The 23,735-nt window shown below is 45.1% G+C and overlaps 1 protein-coding gene across 1 annotated transcript; it reads right to left on the reverse strand.

The window, feature by feature from the left end:
* Positions 1 to 276: 276 nt before the first annotated feature.
* Positions 277 to 23,735, reverse strand: SYNM (synemin). The gene is made up of 4 exons (XM_065558132.1): positions 22,811 to 23,735; positions 14,303 to 14,427; positions 5,599 to 5,672; positions 277 to 5,004 (listed from the first exon to the last, which is right to left on the reverse strand). The coding sequence occupies exons 1-4, from the start codon at positions 23,594 to 23,596 to the stop codon at positions 872 to 874; spliced, it is 5,118 nt and encodes a 1,705-aa protein (XP_065414204.1). The 5' UTR covers positions 23,597 to 23,735; the 3' UTR covers positions 277 to 871.

Genomic DNA, 23,735 nt, shown 5'->3' on the forward strand with positions numbered 1-23,735 from the left:
CGGCCCGCCAGGGGCTTTCCCTGATGGGCCAGGTGCCAAAGGTTACTGATCCCTGATGTAGAGTCATTGAAGTTGGAGGGATTTTACCACTGATTTCAATGTAACTAGGATTTAGCCTATGGTTTTCATCCATTTGCCTACTGATTCTCTTTAAAAATATTAAAAACATTACGCTTTGTAAAAGCAAACCAAACATTTTCTTGAAAACAATATGACTGATGTAGTCTTACTGCTTTTCTTTTTAGTATCTGGTTCTAACTATAAAGGTGACAAAGGTTTCCATAAATTTTTGCTATGCATGGTTTGCTTAGAAAGAGTTTGACTTCATAGTTGTAATGATTTAATTTTTCCTAAGATTTTACTATTATTTATTGCACATGAGCATGGAACTTAAAATCAGTTGCCTGCATGCCTTAATCTAATACTCTTCTAATAGTTATTGTTACTCATTTTGCCTGTGGTTAATACTTTGAAATCTAAACAGAAATGCTGAATTAAGTATCCCAGTACAACACAGTGTTCAAAAGTTGATAGAAAAATCCAGTTCAGACTCTCACTTGTGGATTAGCTCAATATAAAAAAAAAAAAAATGAACCTGAAAAATCTACAGCAGAAACTTCCTGTCCTGGAGACTGAAGAAACTTGAAGAAACTGGAAACAGGTCAGTGAAAAAAGAATTTGCAATAGAGGGAGCTCTCCCTTAAAGAACTTTCACAAATTAGGGGAAAGGATGGTGAATATATTGAGGCTTGGATTTAAAATTGTCAGTCCAATGTTGGTGTAGTAGTGGGACACTTCCTTTTAAAAAGACGGCAGTCAAAAATCTCTGTGATAAACAAGCTGATAAGCAAGGTTATATTAAAACGTCCTTTCAGAACCAGTCTCCATCATTATCTTCTTCCCCCTCTTCTTCTTTGTCTAGATACACAAGGGCAATTTTCTTTTCATCAGAAATCACTGACCTTTGGTCTACAAGTCTTTGCAGTTGTACACTTTTTTCAAATGCTGACTTCTCTGTTACTTGTTCACCATGAGCCTGGGAAGCATCAGGAAAAACACTTGCTGCTTTGGTACTTTCATGGTCAGTGTCCTTCTGGTCACTTTCAACCACAACCTGTGACTGTCTGACATCAGGCACATTTGATACAGTGACTGTAGCTGCTTGTGTTCTCCCTTCCACCACAGGCACTCCCGCCACATTAGTTACATCCATTTGAAAAGTAAAAGCTGTTTCCTGGGGTCCTAATTTAATATGCCTTATAGATCGGCTGCTCTCCGATGACCCTTCTGTCTGAAAATGATCACCCATTGTTTCAGAAATGGGTCCTTTAAAGATGATTTGCTCTGTATGAGTTTCTGTGGGACTCAATTTAATGAGCCTGATGGATCTATTGATATCTGAGTTTCCTTCACTCTCTGAAAGACTTCCTCCTGCACTACTGATCTCTGGAGATTCAGAAATGGAGCCTTGATATACGACTTGTTCAGTAGTTTTAATTTCCTTTTGACCTAGTGTAATGTGCTTTATTGAACCTTCTGAATGAAAATTGTCTCCTGATTCACTGAACTCCAGATGTTCAGAAATGGGCCCCTTGTAGATGATTTGCTCAGTTGTCATAAATTCTTTGGGACCTAATTTAATATGCCTGATAGATGCATTAGTATCTGACCTATGCTCCATCTGAGAGCTGTCTCCCATATTGCCAAGCTCTGCTTTTTCAGAAAGAAGCCCTTCGTATGTGATTTTCTCAGCTGAATGAATCTCTTTTTGTCCTAATTTAATGTGCCTTATTGAACTTCCTGTCTGAGAAAGATCTTCTGTGCCACTGAGCTCCACATTTCCAGAAATGGGCCCTTCAAATATTACTTGTTCTGTGTGAATTTCTTTTGGACTTAATCTAATGTGCCTTACTGATCTGTTGGTATCCGTTGATCCTTCTGTATGAGAGAGATCCCCTGAGCTACTGAGCTCTAAAGAGTCTGAAATGGGCCCTTTGAAAATGATATCTTCAGTAATTTGCTGTGAACCTAATGTGATATGCCTCATGGACCTATTAATATCAGCTGAAAACTGTGGCAGAGCAAGATTTTCAGATTCATCTACCACTACAGTTTTAGTAACAGGCCCTTTATAAATGATTTCTTCTGTGGTTTGAATTTCCTTAGGACCCATTTTAAAAAGCTTCACAGATCTACCAGTATCCAATGATCCTTTTGTCTGAACAAGGTCTCCCCTACCACCAAGTTCCAAAGTTTCAGAAATGGGCCCTTCATATAGGACCTGCTCAGTTCTCCGAATTTCTGTTGGACCTATTTTAATATGCCTGATAGATTTGTTGGTATCAGTTGATACCTGTGACTGAGAGACCTCTTCCGCATTACCAAATTTTACAGCTTCTGAAACTGGACCTTCACGAATAACTTGTTCAGTGGAATGATATTCCAAGCCATCCTTGCTTCTTACACTGGATGAGCTGTAAACCCCTTGGCTAGCCCAAGGAGTGGATTTATTACTCGATGGAGAAATGTCTGTTTCTATGCTGCCTTTACTATCAGTCTGTCTTTCCAACTCTGGGTCGTGACGTTCATCAAAGCCCTCTTGTTTTGGGGACTTCAGAGACACCTTCTCAATCTCACCTGTGATGATGCCACCAAGCTGTGCAATATCAAACTGATCAGTGTCAAGGGTCTGGGACAGATTGACTTCAGCCACAATTGTCACCAAACCATCTTCGTTAGTTTGCTCAACTTTTTTGATGTCAACTGCCAAGCTACTGGAGTCAGCATGATTTTCTTTCGTTAATGCAGCTAGTTCCTCTTTCACGCTTTCTGGAAGACTCCCCTCCAGTTGTTCCAATGCCTCTTTCAACTGTTGTTTAGGGTCCTTGGTTTCCTTCAATAAAAGCCCCTTTATTGAGGCCTGAAATTCATGTGGTATTTTAATCTCTTTTTCAATAACAATGGATTCTGCATGTGATGCTTCACCTTTTGGATGTTCCTCGTTTAAAACATAGGCACTTGCTTCCTCTCCCACCACCTGATACGTTTGTTCTGGTGAGCTCATGCTATCATCTTTTCTTCTTTGTGTGCCCCGCAAAAATTCATCTTGCCAAGAATATTTAATAGTCGATTCTTCTTCTATGTGAATTTGCCCATACACGGAGTCATCATCTTTTCCATAATCATCTGGAGTAGATACAAAATATTTTTGTTCATCAATTGAGTCGTCTGCCTCGGTTACTTCTTCCACGTGGGTGAGGATCTCACTGGATTGTTTTTTCTTTTTAAAATCTTCAGCTGTAGCTGTGATGTTCTGCTCCCCCTCATCGCCATAATGCTGCTCCATACCAGGTGATGTATCCTCTACTTCCTCTACTTCAAATGGTGTTGAAAATTCACTCCTTTCATCAGTTGCAAATTCTAATGGCTCCTCAACAATCTCAACATTAACAGACACTTTGCCTATACTGTCCCTTCCTTTCAGGCCAACATTTATTATATCTTCTATCACATCTTTGGATGGAATTCCCTTAGCATCTTCCAGAACCACTTTGCCATCCTTGTTTAACAGACTACCTAGATCAACTTCATCAGAAATCGATATTTCTTCTTGAACTTGAGACTGCACTGTGATCTCAGTCGTTTCTTTCTCATCATCCTGTTTTTTCTTTTCAAGATAGTTTACTTTTGTATGTGGAGTTGTTTCTGAACCAGAAGATTGAACAAAACTTTTAAGAATATCAGCGACAATAGTTTCTGCTATGTTTTCTGTTGACAAAGTACCCATTCTAGGGCTACCTTTGTCACTAATTCCATGTTCATCTTCCAAATTGGGTTCTTTTTCTGAAACATTCACACTGAGAATTTCAACAGGTTCAATTGTATGTTCATCTGTCTTTCTTCCTACAGAGGTTTTAAAGCCTTGAAATGTTATTTCTGTGTTACTGTTCTGCAATATTTTGTCTGGAGTATACATTTCAACACTGATGGGTATCTCAACAGCCTCTTTGCTTCTTGATTCCAAGAACACATTTGTATTCCTTTTGGTTAATTCATCTTCTTTAATCTTTGCATCAGGGAGAAAAAATTCTCCCTCTCTGGCTGATTTATGTACTCTGGTTTGTTCTTCCCATGTAACATTTTTTCCCTCTTTGGCAGTGCTATCTTCCTTACTCCTGACTCCTGAAAAAATCTTTTTGTTATCATTAATAATCACTTCTTCCATTATATGTGTTTTCTGCTCTGGTTTTACCTCAGTCTTCTTTCCAAAATTAACACTTCTTTCTGCTGTAGTGGGTTTATCATCCATTTCCTTTTTCTCCAAGACAATATTTCTTTCCTCATTGACTGGTTGCTTATCTTTTTCTTCTAACAAGCCATTTTCCCCCTCTTTAACTGGTTTGTCTCCTTTTGTTTTTTCTTTCAATATAGTACGAGTGTCATCTAGGGTTTGTTCATATTTGGTTTGTTTAAAATTGGAATTCAGCTCATAAGATGGAAATTTAGTAAAATTATCTGGTTTTGTTCTTGTACTTTCAGAAACACCTGACCTTGTGTCAACTTTGTGGTCCTTGTTTGAACTTTGAACACTTGTCAATTCTTTCGAAAAAGAAATTGCCGAAGTTGTTGTAGCTTCTGTTCTCTTTCTTTCAGGAAATGTTTTTCGATGAATTTCAGTGTCTCCCCAAAGACCGTATGATGGAGTAAAGGTTTTGAACTCTCTATGGTCCTTCATAGTTCTTTCATAAGTGGCATCCTTTTCAACAGTGGTTGATGGATGATATTCTGAACTAAGAATATCTTTCCTTAAAACTTTTCCACTATCTGTTGTCCGTGGTCCACCACGCCTTGTCTGAGTTGAATAAAGTGCAGAGCTGCGAATATTTGTTACTGGTGTTTTATGTCTAGTGTCAGCACTCTTGATAATTGGAAAGCTTTTCTTTTTATTTTCTTCTCGGTATGCAGAGTAACTATTAGTGTAGTCATAAGATGTATTTCTGACACCTGCAAGAAGAGTGTAGATAAGCAAAAATTAAAATACTGTCTTGTATGTAAAATATAAAAATCTACGTACAATAATAGTGGCAAGCAATAATCTAGATATCATCTTAATGTAATGTTAAAATATTTATGAAGAAATAATGTGAATTCACTTTCAAGCATTCCAGCAGCAGTGCAAATAGGGCGGTACGGTACACCGTACCAGCAAGGTATTTATAGCTGGTACGGCATACCGAAAAGACACATGTGGAGCATTACGGCCAGCAGCGCCTCCGGCGCAGCTGTACCGCCCCCAGCCCTTCCACGCAGGGTCTCCGCCATCTGTACAGCAGCCCCGCCAGAGGACTGGGCTGGAGGCGGTACAGCCACCCCGGAGGACCTGCCGGCGTGGGGCCCCCCCGGTGGCCCAAAGTTCTGCTCCTTTCCCTGCTGCGGTTCCCAGGAGAGCAGATTCTCAGAAACAGCTCACAGAGTTCATTTTTTGCTCGACAGCTAAAAATATACTGCAAGAAATTGACAGACCCATTGGGAAAAAATATATAAAACAGTGACTAAAACCTACATTTAGAGGTCTACGTTTAATGTTCGCTTTTTTACCTTGTGGTATTTTTCTCCCCTGCTGATCAATCCATGTAATAATCCATTGGCTGCTCTCCCCTTCTAGTAAAGTTCTGTAACACAGACATGCAAATTCCATTTGATTAAAAGAAAGAGAAAGAATAGTTATAATATACTTTAGAAGTTTGGTGGCAAAGCACTATCACAAATGAACAGGAGAAAGAAGTATTACTTCCACTTTCAAACATACTGACCGATACTAAGGAAAACAGAGTTCAAAATAGACTAGAGAAGGTAATTATTCTCAGTAATGCACAGATAATGAAGTAAAATCATGACGTTGAAATCAGCACGATATATTTTGCAAAAAAGGTTTGGGTAACTTTTTATGGCGATAGTTATCTTGCCAATTCATCTTTCCCCTCCATTTCTCAGCGTTCTGTTCTCGCTCTTTTTGGCAATCCCTCCCCAGTGTCTAAAACAACTTGCATGGTTTTAGGAAACCAGGGCGGCTGTAAGCTTTATTCCTGTAAAAGCTCCTCAGACCAGCTACATGTGTTAGCTCAACAGGCGTTTACCAGAAACAACGAGAATACAAATTTTGTTTGGCTTCTCAATAAAGGGGTTAGACCAGAAGCAAAAAAACAGGGGAAAAAGTCACAACTATCTGTTGTTGAACATCTGCATCTATCACTTTCACTTGCTGCCTATCCTCAGGACCCCAGTACACTGCAGAGTCTGCCATACTGCATCCCCTATATTAGTGACAAACACAGCTGTCCTTAGGGACCAAGCCTTTAGCCGGCTTCATTGAGAATACTAGACAGAACTTAAAACGTTGTCTTAGAGAATAAGAGCATAGAATTTTTTCACCTGGCCACCATGCCTGGGAACATACTGTAGAGTACACCTAATAGGCACCATATAGACACACACTGGCCACTGCTTATCCCAATATTTTGCTCATTCTGACTGGCAGTCTGACAATCAGACACAAAACTCATCCTGTCCCTGCAAGTTGTGCTACCCTGAGTTTTTTCCCTTATGCACCTGTGGCAGACGCCCTAGGGAACAAGTCCCATTGAAATGAACATAGCTGAGATTCAATACATTTTTAAGGAGCAATTATCTTCCCTTAGGAATGCTGAGTTACACACATTTCATCATCAGAATTTTTTCCTGAGGAAGGATGCTCACAGGGCCCTAACGGTGCTCTCCAGAATCAGCATAGAAATTGAAAAACAAAAAACAAAAAAACTTCTCTATCTGCCAATGCAAGATAGTTGCCGTCTCGATATCATCTACAAAATGCATGCAGTAAGGCTGCATCTCGTGAGCTACTAGACCTTTTAGAAATGGTGGCCAAATAAATAAGGACCGGAGAATTTCTGGTAAATTCTACAAACATCTACGTCAGGGGTCGGCAACCTTTGGCACGTGGCTCACCAGGGTAAGCACCCTGGCAGGCCGGGCCGGTTTGTTTACCTGCCGCGTCCACAGGTTCGGCCGATCACGGCTCCCACTGGCTGTGGTTCGCCGCTCCAGGCCAATGAGGGCGGCGGGAAGCGGCGCAGGCCAAGGGATGTTTGCTTACCCTGGTGAACCACGTGCCAAAGGTTGCTGACCCCTGATCTATGTGCAGGTTTTTCCTATGTCATTCCAAGGCTGCTGTTTCTTCCCGAGCCGCCAACACACTCCTATACTGCCTGCTGTGAAATAAGTTCCTCTTTCTGTTCTTTATTAACTGATGCCATTTTCCCCAATTATATACCTCCCCAAAAGTTAGACCTAAATTCTGCAGCAGACTGGAAATTCATTGAACAATGTAAATCACAGTACAGTAACCCTTCTGTTTCTTATATTCTGTTTTATTCATGTTCATAGAATCACAGAACTGGAAGGGACCTCGAGAGGTGATCTAGTCCAGTTCCCTGCACTCAAGGACTAAGTATTATGTTATACTGCCCCCTCATTCCGTTTTGGAAATGCCAAATGTTTTGCACTGATAAGCTCTAACTACATCATAGAAGATGTTGGGTTGAAGCTGGAGGTTCTTGATAGTTGAGGCTTTGAACTCCTGGAGGGAGTGGAAGAAAGTTTCATAAACACATTAGCTGGCTGTTTCTGCCAAAATGATCAGCAGTGAAACGGATAATGTTTACATTTAAAATGTCATCTTTAAGTTTCAGACTTAACCATCTGAAATGAATGGGACATTTTACATCTCTGCCTTTCTGCACATTCAGGAGGACAACACCACATCAGTTGACAGTTCACTTTTGTAAGGTTTTCTTTGCAACCATGTATTTGTACAGATTAAGAAAAGGGCAAGGTTAGGTCAGGGTTTATTAACATGTGGTTGCTAACCACAAACTTTTCCCTAGTGTAGACATGGGTTAATATATGTAAGCCAGTCAAATTCAACCCTAGATATGAGGCCCAGGTCAAGCTCAATCAGTTAAATCAAAATAAAAGGTCGTGGCTAGCTTTTCCTAATCTAGAGAAACCTCCAAAGATCAAATATCTGACCTCTTCTAGCCTGTAAGTGCAAAAAAAAAATTGCTCCTCTCATTAGGCACTATGGATGGTGCTGCCAATGCTACAGAAAAGTCTGAAAGATCTGACAGTGCAGGCACTGAAAGTATTAATTGTGACGATGGAAACTAGGAATGTGGATAGTATGACTAGGGATTTTTGGCTGCTGTTAAAACAACAGTTGTTCAGTTGCTGGAGCAACGTATGAAGTCACTAAAAATAAGTTCCAAGAAGTACACTGTATATGGCAAATGGCAACAGCACACAGAGACAAGCTGGATCTGAAAACATTACTGCTGAAAACGTACTATTACATGAAAATAAAGAGACAACCCCAGCAAAACGGGACTGTGACTCAGTATTTCTATGAGATTTGGCTCATGATATATTTCCACTGACTTTAATGCAATGCAAATATTAAAATCGTTTTTACACTTTAAGATAGTAAATTAGTAAGGAACAGCATAGTCTAGTGGATACAGCATGAGCCTAAGAATCAGGAACTCTGGCTTCTATTTCTGGCTCTGCCAACAATTTGCTGTGTAATCTTGAACAAGTAACTTCACCTCTCGATTCTTCAGTTTCCTCTCCCTACCCTTTGTTCGTCTTATCTGTTTAGACGGTAAGCTCTTTGGGACAAGGACCATCTCTCACTATGTGTTTGTACAGTTCCTAGAAGATTGGGACCCTAATCTCAGTTGGGGCCTCTATGTACTACCATAATACAAACAACAACGAAAAATGCTCCTCCAAGAAATCCTCCCTTATAAAGTAATTGTGCAGATACTTCCTTGAAGTCATACCCTGAATGCAGAAACCCACGCCACTAACATAACAGTACGTCTAAGATAAATTATTACCAAAAGAGTCAGGAAATTAATACTGAATCTTTTTTCAGAGTAGCAGCCGTGTTAGTCTGTATCCGCAAAAAGAACAGAAGTACTTGTGGCACCTAAGGGAAGGACTCCAACACTACAGGGGGGAGTCGATTTAAGATATGCAAATTCAGCTACGCGAATAGCGTAGCTGAATTCGACGTATCAGAGCCGACTTACCCCGCTGTGAGGACGGCGGCAAAATCGACCTCCGCGGCTCCCTGTCGACGGCGCTTACTCCTACCTCCGCTGGTGGAGTAAGCGCATCGATTCGGGGATCGATTGTCGTGTCCCGACGAGACGCGATAATTTGATCCCCGAGAGATCGATTTCTACTCGCCAATTCAAGCGGGTAGTGTAGACCTAGCCTTAGAGACTAACAAATTTATTTGAGCATAAGCTTTCGTGGGCTACAGTCCACTTCATCGGATGCATAGACTGGAACATACAGCAAGAGAATTTTTATACATACAGAGAACATGAAAAGGTGCCAACTGTAAGAGGCCAATCAACTGAGATGAATCTTTAACTCATCCCCCTGATTATTATTGTCATTATTTAACATTTATCGTGTGTTAGCACCTAGAGGCTAACCAGGCTGGGGTTCCAGTGTGCTGGGTGAAGTAAAATCACATAGAACATGACAGGCTTTGCCCCAAAGAACTTACAGTCTAAAAGACAAGAGAGAACAGGTAGATGAGACACACAAATGGGGTGGGACAGGAGGGAGAAGGTACTAAAAATAATAAGATGTGTGCAATTGTGATGATCTGCAGCACAAGCCTTACCACAAAATCAGTCATGTACAAAAAAAGACCTCTTCGGTCATTTCTTCCATGGGTTCTCAACTAAGGGATCAAGAACCCCAGAGAGGGGTGGGTTGCAATCAGGTCCAGGAGGTCCTGGCCACCCTCCCTTTCTTCAGTGCTAGATGGGGGGGGGGAGCCCTGAAACTCCCAGGCTGTGGGGGATGTGGACATTTTTCTGTTGCAACAAGGGGAGATTATCTGGAAATGGTTGAGAACCACTGACGTACACAAGGCCTGTCACAGGTTGAGTAAGCCCTTTAAAGAGAGTTCAGGCGCAGTTCCACTGAGCCTGGTTTTCCTCCTAAATCATGGGATTGGAGGACAGGGATCATGTGAAGAAGAGCAGGTGACTGAGTGCTCGCCAGGCCTTCTTGGATATATATATGAGACAGAACACCCTCAGTAAATGAGGGAGCTGGCAGGAGCAACATGTTTGGTGGTAACAAATAATTGGCAGTGGTTCCCTGCAGAGGTGGAATCAGGGAATGAATCTGAGAAGGAGCTCCTGGCAACTGAAGGGAGCCATGTGATGATAATGCATACCCTAGGCAGAGGGTTATGACCCATGATGGCAAAGGGCTTGTTTGCTATTTAGTTGCCCTTCCGTTTGCCCTGGAAGTGGAGGACTTTTCCTTTGGCTGAAGGCCCAAAGTCCCTAAGTCACCAAATGATCCTACCAACCAGAGGGAGACTGTGAAATGAAACTGAGACACGGGGCACCTGATGAGGATCCAGGCAAGATGATGCTGCAACAATGCCCCACTGCCCAGCAGGGCTGGCTCCAGGCACCAGCTCAGCAAGCAGGTACTTGGGGCGGCCAAGGGAGTGGGCGGCACATCCGGCTCTTCGGTGGCAATTCGGCGGCGGGTCCCTCACTCCTTCTCGGAGCAAAGGACCTGCTGCCAAATTGCCGCCGAAGAAGCGGCAGCGGTAGAGCTGCCGCAGATCGCTGCTTTTTTTTTTTTTTTTTTTGGCGCTGCTTAGGGCGGCAAAAACCCTGGAGCCGGCCCTGCTGCCCAGTGCAAGCTGGTTCCCAACAGTTGGCCGTCCAGAATTTTGTTCAATCCAGTTTTAAGTATCTCAAGTGATGTGTCTTCCACCAGTTCCCTTTGGAGACTATTACACAGTCTAATCTACTTTGGCTTTTGTGGGATCTCAGCAGCACAGAACCATGTGGTGCAACACTAGGAAAATATTTATTTCAGCCTTTACAGATAAAGAATGGGAATGAAAACGGCCAACTGTAGAACTTCACGCTGCCATGCAACAGACGTTCCATTGCCAGAACCGGTCCCATTCATAAGAGCAGGAAGGGTTGGCAGCATTGGAAAGGAAATATGCTTGGTCCTTGGGGAAGGGAGTTCCTTGCAACATGATCCTTTTGGCCAGCCAATTCAGGAGTGGCCGTGACTAGCTCCAGTGGAAATACTCTCTCATCCTTACTTAGCGACGCTAGCTCTAGGAGATGTAAAACAAAGCAAAAAAATACAGAGTGGGAGACACAGAGACACTCTGGGCTGTGTGGGATGAAGGAGAGGGAAGTAAACCAAACACCATGTGCTTAGTCCATGATGCCAACAGGACAGGATGTCTCACGGCAATCACTGAAACTTCACAATAGAAACCTCAGAATTATGAGCATGGGTCTTTATAGGGGCCTTTGGATGTACCTAAATAAAGGATAGGAGCTGATTTCCTCTATGAGAATGAGAAGAAGCTGACATCACATACCCTGGTTATCACAGGTACAGAGGATTACTACAGGAACTGTTTTAATAATGACAGAAGACCAGGAGTCCAGAGCAGTCTTATACAACGGTTGATTCAGTGGAACCAAGTTATCTTCCTTCCTCAATGGAGTGAATAAAGATCATCCACTAGGGGAGGGGATTAAATCCCCAGGGAAGGTTGGTGGTTTTGTTTGTGAAACATGGAGTAGCCAAAATAGTAATTTTTCCCCCTCCTGAGATTTTAAAGGAACTCTCTTTACAGCAATAAGACAGAACTGCTTTTCGATAAACTGGAAGTCTATCTCTGGCCTCTACCAAACCAGATTTCTTTCAACAGGAAGCTGTAAATTTAAATGCTGAAGTCTGTCCCGGCAAGATAGAGATGGTGACGGACAGAAGTACAGAGAATCCCAAGCTATTAAAGAACATTTCTCAAGTCTCTATAAGCTAAGGTGGCAACCTCAATGGACAATAAAAACCTTCCAGACAATGCCAAGCTGCTTCCCACTCCCTGAGGACTGCAAATCCGTACACAAACCGACAACACTAGAGGTAATCGTGATATGACTTCTGGAGAGGCTCCAAGATTTAATGGGTTCGCAGTTGACTTTTACAGAGCTGCAACACTGCCTGTTCACTTACTAACTAAGCATGTGTCAAAGCACCTAGATATCTGGGCATCATGCACAGTCCTGTGTGAATATTAATTGTCACAGCATCTCTGGGCCTTTTATACCGAGATGAAGGTATTATTACCCCATTTAGCAGATGCATAAATTGAGGCAGAAAGATTAGGTCACGAGCCCAAAGCAACAGATGAAGTCGGTGTCAGAGCTGGGATTAGATCAGTAACTTCTGTGCTCTTTCTACTAAATAACTGTCTCTTTGGATCACTTCACCCACCACTTTCTGGACAAACTAATAGTTCACAGCAACATTACACAATATTTAAGGACTGTAGTAGCAGTACTTATCAAGCAACGTCATAACTATACATTCTGTGTGTCTCAAACATTAATACATAATATAAACAAATCTATGGATTCATGAGGATAAGATAGCAACCAGACATATTAAACTTTGGCAGGTTATTTGGTTCACTCAATAAGAATTGTTGTCTTCTGAATTTAAAAATCAATACAAATTGTAAAGAATAAGTTTCATCGGCCAACTTTATTGAACATAAAGGGTTAATAGTGGAAAAACTCAAAACCGTTACCATAAAAATTTTATCTGTCTGCTATCCATCAACTTTTTTTCCCCTTCTGAACCAGTATGTGCCGTGTGTCAATTAACAACTTCGATCTTGAGATTTCAAAATTGCTCTGGCTTTTCAATTGCTCAACTAGTGACTGACTAGAAAGATTCACAGGTAAAGAGGATTTATTAGCAGAATGGCTGTTTACTTCTCAGACTTGGCCTGAGCATGTGTTTCCTTAGCAAAGCCCAGGATGGTGGAAAGTAACGTTTAGAACAGTAAAAAGAACAGGAGTACTTGTGGCACCTTAGAGACTAACAAATTTATTAGAGCATAAGCTTTCGTGTGATACTCAGACCTCTGTGGTTCAGGAGCCAAATTAGCGATCAACATTACCCAAAAGAGCCACAGTCATGTGAATTCATTGTTTCATTTACTATATATATTATTCTTACAGCAAAATGACTGACCATGTATTCTACAATTAGTTAAGATAACATAGTAAAAGCATTCTGAATGGTTAATAACTTAGATTGGTTAATAATTAAATCACACAGTGTTTTAATATCATGTGCTACAAAGTGCTGCAAGAGACACATTAAAAGAGCCACTTGCGACTCCCAAACCTCAGTCTGAGTATCACTGGTTTAGAAAATGGAGTTTTCTGTTAACTTCTTTATTCCATTTCCTTGAACATCACTGCTTAAATCAGTGTGGTAGAGACAAAGAAGGCACTGTCAGCAGCATACCCAAGGGGGTGTCTGGATAAGCTGAGCCTACCCTGTAACAATCTGAACATTGAATGCTGGCACTATGACTTGCCAGGTGGAAGATCCACACTGCCTTATGACTTACCTATTACAGTCTGACAGATGCTGAGCCTTCAGCTAGTACTTGCATATATTCAAATATGGTAAGAACAATTACATTCACTTGGCTTTTAGCATCAGAGTAATCAAGCTCCTTTAGCACCAAGAACTTTACTGCAAAATAAGTAGCAAGCTTTTAGAATTCCAGGCTTCAAAGGGTTGTATGGCTTCAGTAACATGCTGTTCCATAAACTGTAGACATAATTACTATTAGTTAAAATGGCTGGACTTAAGTGCTACATCAAAGGTTCTAATCTCCCTCTGCAGTCTGCCTGTGGGGAATACCTATTAACATTATTAATGAAGAACAACAATAGTTACAATAACTTTACGCTTTTACATGATTTTCTATCTGAAGATATTAAAGGACTTTACAAATATTAAGCCTCAACACTCCTGCAACACAGGTATTATTTTTCCTTTACACAGATGAGAGAACTCAGGCATAGGGAGGTTAAGTTGCTTGACCCAGATCACACAGGAAGCCAATAGCAAGCTGAGAACTGAACCCAGAAGTCCAGAGACCCCACTCTAATGGGAATTACGCATGTGCACTGGGAGGAGAAGAAACCTGAAGAGCTTACGGGCAAGTGTCTTCCTTTTAAAAAGCTGATGCACCATTACACCCTAACGATGGAAAAGGTCAGTGTAGTTCACAGGTCTGACTTGTAATGAGTAATTTAAAACATCTCCTGATGGTACTACCCCTTGCAGTTATAATCCTTACCTGTAAGTTTCAACTTCAAGGCTGAGTCCCGCTTTCACCTGCATTAGTTCATTGTAGTCCTTGAGGTAATCCATGATTGACAAAGTCAGGAATTGCTTTTCTTCTTCTAGGGCGTCAATTATCCTCTAAACAGAAACACTTCCTATTAGTTTTGAAGAATTTCACTTTACACTTTCACATTTGTGCTTATAATAACTTTCCAGTTTTATGACAAACACCAAGATAAAAATCTTAAAAAGTATGAAAGCAACATTCACTAGCAGCTCAGCTTTACAGAAAAAAATAAATAAACCTACTCTCAGACTTCACTGGCATATGGTTGAGATACTATTACTGGAACAGATTATTCATGCTAGGATGTGTGAGTTACACCTGACTAAATTGTTTTCAAATATTTAAACAAAATCCCATCGAGCTGCCCCCCACCCTCCACACACACACACGTCACCATCTATGCAGGCAAGCAAAAAGCACCCTATTATAAATTTGGTATGTGGCACATTAAAAGCCAGATTCAACACTGGAATAAACACACATGCCCCTTTCCATTTAAACACATTTGAAATGCTCAAATACAATGGGGAATGATGCAGCATGACAACCTGAATAGAATCTGACTTGGTTGCAACTGTCTGTTAACCTTTTAGGAGACCACAGATTTGTGCACCCAAGTCATGAGTTTGAGATTCCGATGTCTGGGGATGTGTGGACCTATGGGTGATGGTTCCAGGTACAGTTCTGGCCTTTGGGAATAGGCCAGTGATCACTCATCTTCATCTTGAAGAGTTTAACTGAGCAGCATTCTGAATGTTCACTGAGGGGGAGCATTGGTCTTGGGGCTAAGGGCAGCTAGACCACAGAGTCCCATCTTCCCATCGAGGGGTTCCAGACAGGGGGTCTGCACACTGAGAGTGTACAGACCAAGAGATAGTGCCTGGACACTACCCAAACCTAGTGGGCTTGGAAGCATGTGTGATCCAAAGACTTGGGTCCAATACAGAAGTCTAGTGACCTTCCACAAAGGGGGACTGTAGCAATTACAAAAGCATTATGTGCTGTCTGCTCCTGGTGGAATTAGACAAGAAAGCAGACAAAAATCTCAAAGATTCTCCCGTTTACCAATAGTTAAAAGACAAGGGAATAACTGCTGTGAAGTCTATCCCTGCCCCCACCCCGGGGGGTAGGGTGCATAAACTTGTTTGGCCAGGTTCAGGAGACCCGGAACAGATAAGGGACTTTGAGGAGGATAAAAAAGTCAACCCTCGAGGAGGCTCTGTCCTCTGTCTGGGTGGATTTTTCAAATAACAGGCAATGTGCAGGATTTTTGCATAGCAGACATTGCAGCTCAGAAAGAACCCAGATTGGTCCGCTTCCCGATTGGCCCCTCCCCTCCATCCGCAGCTGATTGGTCCATTCCCCCACCGCAGGTAGTCACTCCAGCACCCCTAACTGTACTCCCCCTCCAGCTCACCCCCAAACTGCAGCAGCGTCCTCTTTTTGAGAACCTGAAATATGGTAATCTGAAGGAGTGCACACTGTCCCCCCAGCTCTACAAGCGGGGGTGTCTGGATAAGCTGAGCCTACCTAAATTTTAGGTAAAACAGTAGAGTCTTTGTTGCGTTAATACCCCTTTCCTCTTTTGATGCTGCATTCCTTCTGTTTAAATTAAACAATACTTTGTTTTGAAAAGGCTGTTCAATCTCCCTGTATTCACACATTGGTCACAGCTCCGGAAGGGAAGAATTTCAGGGCTCGAATCCAGTCAAGCCTACTGCAGAATCATGGTTGATATGCAAGGGACTCTAGCCTCATGCTAGGGAGAATTGCAAGATTCCACCCCAGAGAGGGGAGGACTAGAGGCCTAAAGCTACAGAGAGGATCCCCTGAGACCAACTCACAGAGGGGGTCAGAGGACCAGCTAAGCTAACCATGAACTGTAACAAAAGCAAATAGCCAAGGACATCATTACATGGTCTGGAGAAAAACAGATCTGTCACTAGAATCCCTTGATGGAATTACGTCCTTCCCTATCTGCATGGCCACCGGAGACTGCAGAGCATGTGACAGCTGGAACATCTGCATGTTAAACTGAGGGCTAGTCTACATTAGAAGTGTTGCAGCTGCACTGTTGTAGCATGTCTGGTGAAGACGCTCTATGCTGACAGGAGAGAGCTCTCCCATTGGCATAACAAATCCACCTCCACGTCCACACCGGCGCTTAGGTCAGTGCAATTTACGTCGCTAAGGGATGTGGATTATTCACACCCTTGAGCTACATAAGTTGTACTAAAGTAAGCTCTAGTGTAGACCAAGCCTTAAGGAAGGGTAGTTATTACATTAGTCCCCAAAAATAATCCTTAAATTGACTTATGTTTTTTTGGCCTTTATACATGCTGAGCTAACTTGGTTCACACTAATAATCTCAAAGGTCTTTCCTGGTATCGCTGGTAAAGAAGCAGAATCCATGTCTTGGAAGGTGACCTGTGTTCTTGCACTATGCTCACTCCTTTCAGAGGTCTGAGCAAAGGGATTAACTTGGAAAGGTTCACCGCTCAGTTATATAAAGAGAAGAGGAAAAGTCACTGGAGTCCACTCAAGCACTGAAGGGGACTAATTCTCACACCCCTTAAGGTGGTTCCTTCTAGTCAGGGATGAGACACATCAGCAGGGCAGTGCGAGAAAGACTGCACTCGTGCTGCCCAAACTGTACTTGTTCTGCAAATAAAGAAAGGACTTCAGTCTCCAGCACTCTTGGTCTGGCATCTTTTACCAACTCCACGGCCACTTAGCAGCTTAATGGGAGAAAAAGAAAAAGAGGACACCCAGCACTTGGCTGGCTGGAAATCGGTACAGGAATTCAGTGTGAGAGATTTGTGTTAAATGTTAACTCAACAAGAGGCTGTTTTCCTCTCTTTTGGAGCTCACAGTACCATGGAACAGATACAGGAGCCAATCCTAAGCCTATTGAAGTTGGTGGCAAATGTCCAGTTGGCTTCAGTGGAGCAGGATGAAAGCCAGGGTTTTTTTTGCATTCTAAAAATATAGGGCCGTCTCCTGCTATCGCACTGTATGTGAATCTGCCATTGAAGTCAATTGAAGTTTCTGCATAAATATCCTCACAGCATGTTATTAGGGCCATACCTAATAACCCGAGAGTCCTACTGAGACATCCATTGGCCCACCAGGCCCAATGTAGGATGTGTTCTAGGGCTTGGCCAGTCCAGACTATACTGCAAATACATTTTACTACCTATCAGCACTGAAAGCTTTACTGAGGATAGGGAGCGCTGGAGGAGACAAGAATGGCCATACAGAAAGAGTGGATAATATATGGAAAATATTAATAAATCCCCTTGTTGCAACAGCTGTAAAGGAAATTCCTACCATAAACACTCATATTTAAAAAAAACATATCTGCGAGTGACATCACTTTTAAATAAACAAACAGCTAATAACTGGGTTTTAGACATGACTCCAAAAGCCTAACTAAATATCTTCTCTCCTGTAAAAGAAATTATGTCCGAAAAAATTGAGTAAGAGTAGAAAGCCTAAAATACTTGCTTTCCCCCATTTTATATTTTTTCATGACAGATATGAACGAGAGATCACCTTTTCCCCACCTCCTGCCTGAAAAACCAGGTTGAGTTTGAATAGTTGGTCACTAGAAAAATCTTCTTTCATTGTAAACTGGGCAGCTTTAACATGATACAGATGGTGGAGTGTAGATTCCCACATTGGCACTGAAAGGGTTAAGGAGACCTGGTGGCAACTACAGGGTATGGCAGCCCCATTAAAGATGAAGCATAGCTGGGAAGAAGCCCAGATAAGCTAGTGCGGAGAGAGCAGAAGAACTCTACACAGTCCCCCTCGCAGCAGTTCAGTGGCGGATAGAAAGCAGAAAGACACCTGCTGAGCAAGGGAAGGACTCCAAGGGAGTAGAGGGGGAAAGCCCAAGGAAAGAGTTGGCCCTGGGTTCCTCCTCCTAAGCAGAGAACTCTAGCAACTGGCCAGGAGATGCCTGTGGGGTGGACACTCGTGGTGGTCCTTGATAAATGGCAGGATCTGGACCTCTGGGGAGAAAGCCCTAGGAGGTGTTGAACTGAGAAGCAGAGCATAGGGGAAAGTTAAGAAGGATTAAAGGTCCATTGTGAGGAGGACAAAATGGTTTGTTTACATTTTCATTTGGGATTTGTTAGGGGACATGGGGGAGGGAAGCCCTGCAAGCCCCTCCCCTGCCCCTGCCATGAACGTTGAGAAGTGGTGCAGCCTGGGAAAACAGGCTGATAAGAATACAGGTATACAGTGGGCCCAGGAAGGGGCTGTGGCAAATGCCTGCTGAGGGAGGAAAAAGAAGAGAGTTAGCAGGGAGCAGGTCTGAATAGACAATGCCTGCCTGCTCACTACTGTGTCCCTGAGCTGGAGAGGAGAGGAAGGGCCTGGGTTCCCCTACCAGCCATCGGGCAAGGTGGCATGAAGCCCCTGATATAAGGAGACAAGGACTCTTTAAAGTCCTGAGAGGACAGAGTTTAAGGACCACGGGGTCCAAAGCTGGGGGCTGAAGACCTGATGTAAGGACACTGGACTTGTATTTGTTGGAGCCCCTGGTACCCAGCAGAGCAGGGTTGGGGGAAGTAAATGACCTCGATGGAGGACCAAGCCATGAGAAGAGGCAGACCGCTGCAGGGCTAGAGCTGCTTCAGCAGGAAAGGAAAGCCTGCTACACCATGCCCAGCCATAAGGTGGCATGCCAGCGGTAAGTCCACCCTCCCACGGTATCACTGAGCAGCAATAAACATGGATCCTCATGATGCCACTTTTACAGATGTTTCAATATAATCTAGGTGTATGTGCAAATATGTCAGCTAATGTGCTTTTATTTTGGGGGCTAAAGCAGTTTGGGCAGCTTACCATAACTCATTTTAAGGTAACAGTAAGTTATTGTGTTTAAAACACCTCAAACGAGGCCTATTTTAATTGAGAAAATAACATTTCATCCTGAGCACAACAGCACAGCTAGGAGCCACATGGTAATTTTGATTTTTCTATTAACTGGCATTTTTAACCTGTTTCTCCTTGGTACTGCCAATCCTGTAAGATTTTTAAAGTTGATTCACTCTCCAGAATACCTGCCGTCACCTTTCCCCACTAATCCTCAGCGAAATGTAAACATATATGGAGTAGCTTTGCCAACCCTCCAGGATTGTCGTGGAGTCTCCAGGAATTAAAGATTAATCTTTAATTAAAGATTGTCATTTGATGGAACCTCCAGGAATACATCCAACCAAAATTGGCAACCCTAATATGGAGATGACACTGGTACCAAAATCTCTTTTCTGGTTGAGTTAGGGAAAAGAAATAGACATTCTTGTAACTGCAGGAGAAAAAAATGTTGGTACTGAGCTGTAAATGATAAGTGGGGAGGAGGGAAGGATGTCTCTTGAAATATGGTGCTGCTTTAGTAAAACAATTTGAGCCATTCTTGTTAAGGATCAATGAGTTTTTCCATTATGAATTTCTAATGTCAGCAGTTTATAACACGGCTCTAAAGATAATGTATCTTTAGGAATGAAGGAATTTTTATTTTTTGCTGGAGGAAATATAAGCTCATATAATTTTTACTCCTATCAAAATAAAAACAAAACCTGAGCCACAGGAAACTCCTGATAAAATCATTGTTTATTCTCTACACTTTCACCTCATTTTAGTTGCAGGACTATTATTAAAATCAATCGGCGATTGACAGATAAAATCTCCATCCACTGCTTTGAAAAATATGTAACATGCATGTTTAAAAGGAGAATAACTTGACCCCTTCAAAGACCAGAATATTTCAAGTTAGGTGTAAAAGCTCTGCTGTTCTCTGTGTTTTGTTTTGAAGTGATCAGTCTCCATACATAGCAACTTGCAAACAAGCTAGCAATTTAAAATCCAGACACAGAGCAACCGCTCTCTAGTCCCCTCACAATGTGCAATATCTCCATAATCTCCCATGCCAGACATGCCCTTACACACAATGTGATCATTAACACGAGGGCTGCAGACAGACAAAGAGATCTAGCAGTGTGTTAATAAAAGGTCTGATGAAGAACAAAAGAAATGCTGCCCTGAGGAAATGGAGAGCATCTGATCTGCATAGTGGATTGATGGACTGGATGATCTAATATGTCTTCTCCATCCCTAACCTTTGATATTTTGCTTTCCCAGCATATGCTGATCTATCCATGCACATGGGGTGCTTTATAACTGGCATACTGCAGAACAGTGGCCGTCAGAACTCTTGGCCAGAAGTACTGTGGCAATTTTCTATTGTAAAACACATCCACACAGAGCAGACACCTCTATTTAAGGCCTCATTCCATCCTCGCCCCCCCCAAAACCCCACCCCAGTCAATACCATGGTAATCAGTCTCTCTGCCATTGAAAAATGGAGGGCTCAATTAACCACACTGGGGTCTGAATCCTCCAGGCTCAAGACCACGAGTAGAGAACTGCTCTAGAAAGAGGGGAGTGCAGGACATCACTGACTCTGGTGGGCAGGAAAATGGTAGGACTCACTTCACCTGTCCCAAGGGTGAACTCCCATCACCAGATACTTGGTGTCAGTGCTTTAAAGTGCACTCGTCGCAGACCCACCAAATAAAACTTCTACAACTCAAGCCTTTGATTATTGAGGGGTGCGCATTTCAGCTTTGCCTAGGGAAAAGCACCTCTGCTTGGCTGCTTTCCACTCCAGGCAGTAGGCAGCATTCTCTCCCCTCCTAACAGGATCCCCACCATCCTCACAGGAGGAGAGGGTGGAGAAGTGCAGCTCTGATCCCCCATCCCTCCCTGGTACTCCAGGCCTTGAAGTGGGGGAAGGGCTCTTCCTGCAGTTGCCCCCCTGCTCCGACCAGGCCAACGGGGGTGATGAACCCCAGGAGCTGCAGGGGGAGCAAGGGGGGGCGGGAGGGGGCAGAATGGATGGTGAGAGTTATGGGGGGGGCAGGTAGAAGCGACAGACACCCCCCCACACACATTCATGTTTTTAGACCATTTTAAGCACCGCCTGTCGTGTGCCTGTCCCCAGAACACCACATCCCATGATGCTGCGGCTGAGTTCACCCATTCCCAGGGCTTGCTTCGTGCCCCAGTGTGCCTACGGTGAGTTGGCAATGGGGCTCAGGTTAGCTGGCTGGGTTTGATCTCACCCAACACCAACTCGGCAGCTGGGTGTCCCTGTTCAGGTCAAAGTGGGAGCGGTACACCCCTCACAAAGAGGATGTGCTAAGAGTCATCATCTCCCTGTTCACTCTCACCGCTTCCCCAGCCAGAGGTCCCAACACTGCCCAAGAGTTTGAAAGGGAATCCTTGAGTTTGTGTCCTCCTGCCAGAAGTGGCCACTCCGAGGCCTGCCCTTTAATGCAGCAGGCACCTCTCCTTGCTGGCTGCCTCCACGCCCAGCCGCAGCCCCAGAAGAGGTGGTGCTGGGGAAAGGCAGAATGTGACCAGGTGCCCAATAGGAGACAGCCAAGGAGTTGGGTGCAAGCAGCTGATGCATGGGAAATGGGGTGGGAGACAGGAAGCAGGAGTAGTGCAAGCTAAGGCAGAGGGCGGGAAGTGTGTCAGGAGCAGATGCACAGATGAGGGATCAGAGGTAGAGAAGGCTGTATGGGCAGGGAAGGGAGGCAGCTGGAGGAGCAAGGTTATGGTATGGGCCAGCATGGAGACAGCGGGGGTGGGCTGGGTGCTGTGGGCCGGAAAGGAAAGGGGGGCAGACAGAAGGCGCTGACAGAGTCAAGAAAGAAGACCGGGGGAAGAGGATCCTAGGAAGGGGTGCAAAAAGAGGATGAAGGGGTAGGACAGATGCATGGGAGAGGAGACACCCCTAAAGGGAATCCAGGGGAAAGCAGGGCCAGATTTCCAATTGGGCACAGTAGGCACATGCCTAGGGGCGCCAGCGTTCTAGGGGCACCTAAAACTGTGCAACATAAAGGTCAGCTGTGGGCGGGGGGAGGCGGTTTTGCTGAAGATGCTGTGCCTAGGGGTGTGCAAGGTGTAAATCTGGCCATGGGCAAAAGGGGACAAAAATTGGGACCCAGTGAGGGAAGGAGCTCAGGGTATTTGGGGCAGGGACAGAGATTCTAGGAAATGGGAGATGGTGGGGAAGAGAGGGGACAAGGGGAGGGTCGGAAAGATGCTCTAGGAAAGGCAGGCTAGTTGGGGGGGGGGAGGGAGAGTGGGGAAAGAGACTCTGGGAAAGCGGGGACAGTGGGGGCGGCCCCAACCTTCAGCAGGGCTCGTTTAAGCCACAGTTTGGGTTTGCAGAGCGCCCGCCCCAGAGCCCTGCCCAGCCGTGTCCCCCCGCGGCTCGAGGGAGCTGCCCTGGGTGGGAAACGTGGGGCCAGGGAGCGCCTGCGGCTTTCCGCTCTTGCCTCCCCCGCTGGCTGCGGGGAGCTGGCGTGGGCGGTGCCCGCCGGGCGCCCGGTCCCCTTTCCCCCTCCACGCCGCGCGTGGGCCGCCGTCACGCACCTGGTACTCGTCCGCCTCGGCGCCGTGCAGCTCCTGCAGGGCCAGCAGCTCCTCCTCCAGCCGCTGGCCCAGGCCGCCCAGCTGCTGGCCCTGGCGCCGCAGCTCGTCCAGCTGCAGGCGGCACCGCGCGCCCTCGGCCCGCAGCTGCTCCAGGCCCTCCCGGCCCAGCCGCGCCTCCCGCTCGTGCAGCGCGCGGAGCTGGCTCTGGTAGCGGAGCAGGCTCTCCCGGCAGGCCTGGCCCAGCACCAGCTCGTAGGTCTCCTCCAGCTGCTCCAGGCTGAGCGCGGCCAGCGGCGGCGGCAGCGCGGCCAGGTCCAGCCGCAGCGCCCGCACCTCGCCGGCCTCCCGCCGCTGCCGCTCCAGCAGCTGCCCGTGCTCGGCCCGCAGCCCCTGCAGCAGCTCCTCCAGGGCGGCGCACTCGCCCCACAGCCGCTCCAGCAGTTGCCGCTGCCCGGCCAGCTCGGGCGCCAGGCGGCGCCGCAGCTGCAGCACCTCGGCGCCCAGGCGCTGCAGCTGCCCCAGCTCCTGCCGCAGCCCGTCCCGCTCCAGCTCCGCTTCCCGCTTGGCCCGGCTCAGCTCGGCCACGCTCCTCCGCAGCTCGGCCAGCTCCTGCTGGGGGCCCCGCAGCCCGACCAGCTCCTGCTGCTGCAGCTCGGCCAGCTCCTGGGCCAGCAGCCGGTTCTCCTGCTCCAGCTCCCGCACCCGGGACACGTAGAGCCGCAGCCGGGAGTTGAGCTCCCGCAGCTGGGTCTTCTCGTCCCACTCCTCCTCCCGGGAGCGCAGCATCGTGCCAGGCGTCGGGGCTGCGCTCGCCCCTGCAGCGGTGTCACTGGGCTGCGGGCTCCGGGCGGCAGCTCATAGCCCCGGCTGTTCCCTCTCCCTAGGACGGTGCCGGACTCGCGGCTGGACAGCGGCGGCTCACACC

The sequence above is a fragment of the Chrysemys picta genome, chromosome 10 (genome assembly GCF_011386835.1).
Source record: "Chrysemys picta bellii isolate R12L10 chromosome 10, ASM1138683v2, whole genome shotgun sequence".
Taxonomy (NCBI): domain Eukaryota; kingdom Metazoa; phylum Chordata; order Testudines; family Emydidae; genus Chrysemys; species Chrysemys picta.

Coding starts and splice junctions, on each gene's coding strand:
- SYNM (XM_065558132.1), bottom strand. CDS start 23,596: ATGCTGCGCTCCCGGGAGGAGGAGTGGGACGAGAAGACCCAGCTGCGG. Junction 5,673..14,302: donor CTTGAAGTTGAAACTTACAG/GTAAGGATTATA, acceptor TCTGTGTTACAG/AACTTTACTAGAAGGGGAGA. Junction 5,005..5,598: donor GGGGAGAAAAATACCACAAG/GTAAAAAAGCGA, acceptor CTCTTCTTGCAG/GTGTCAGAAATACATCTTAT.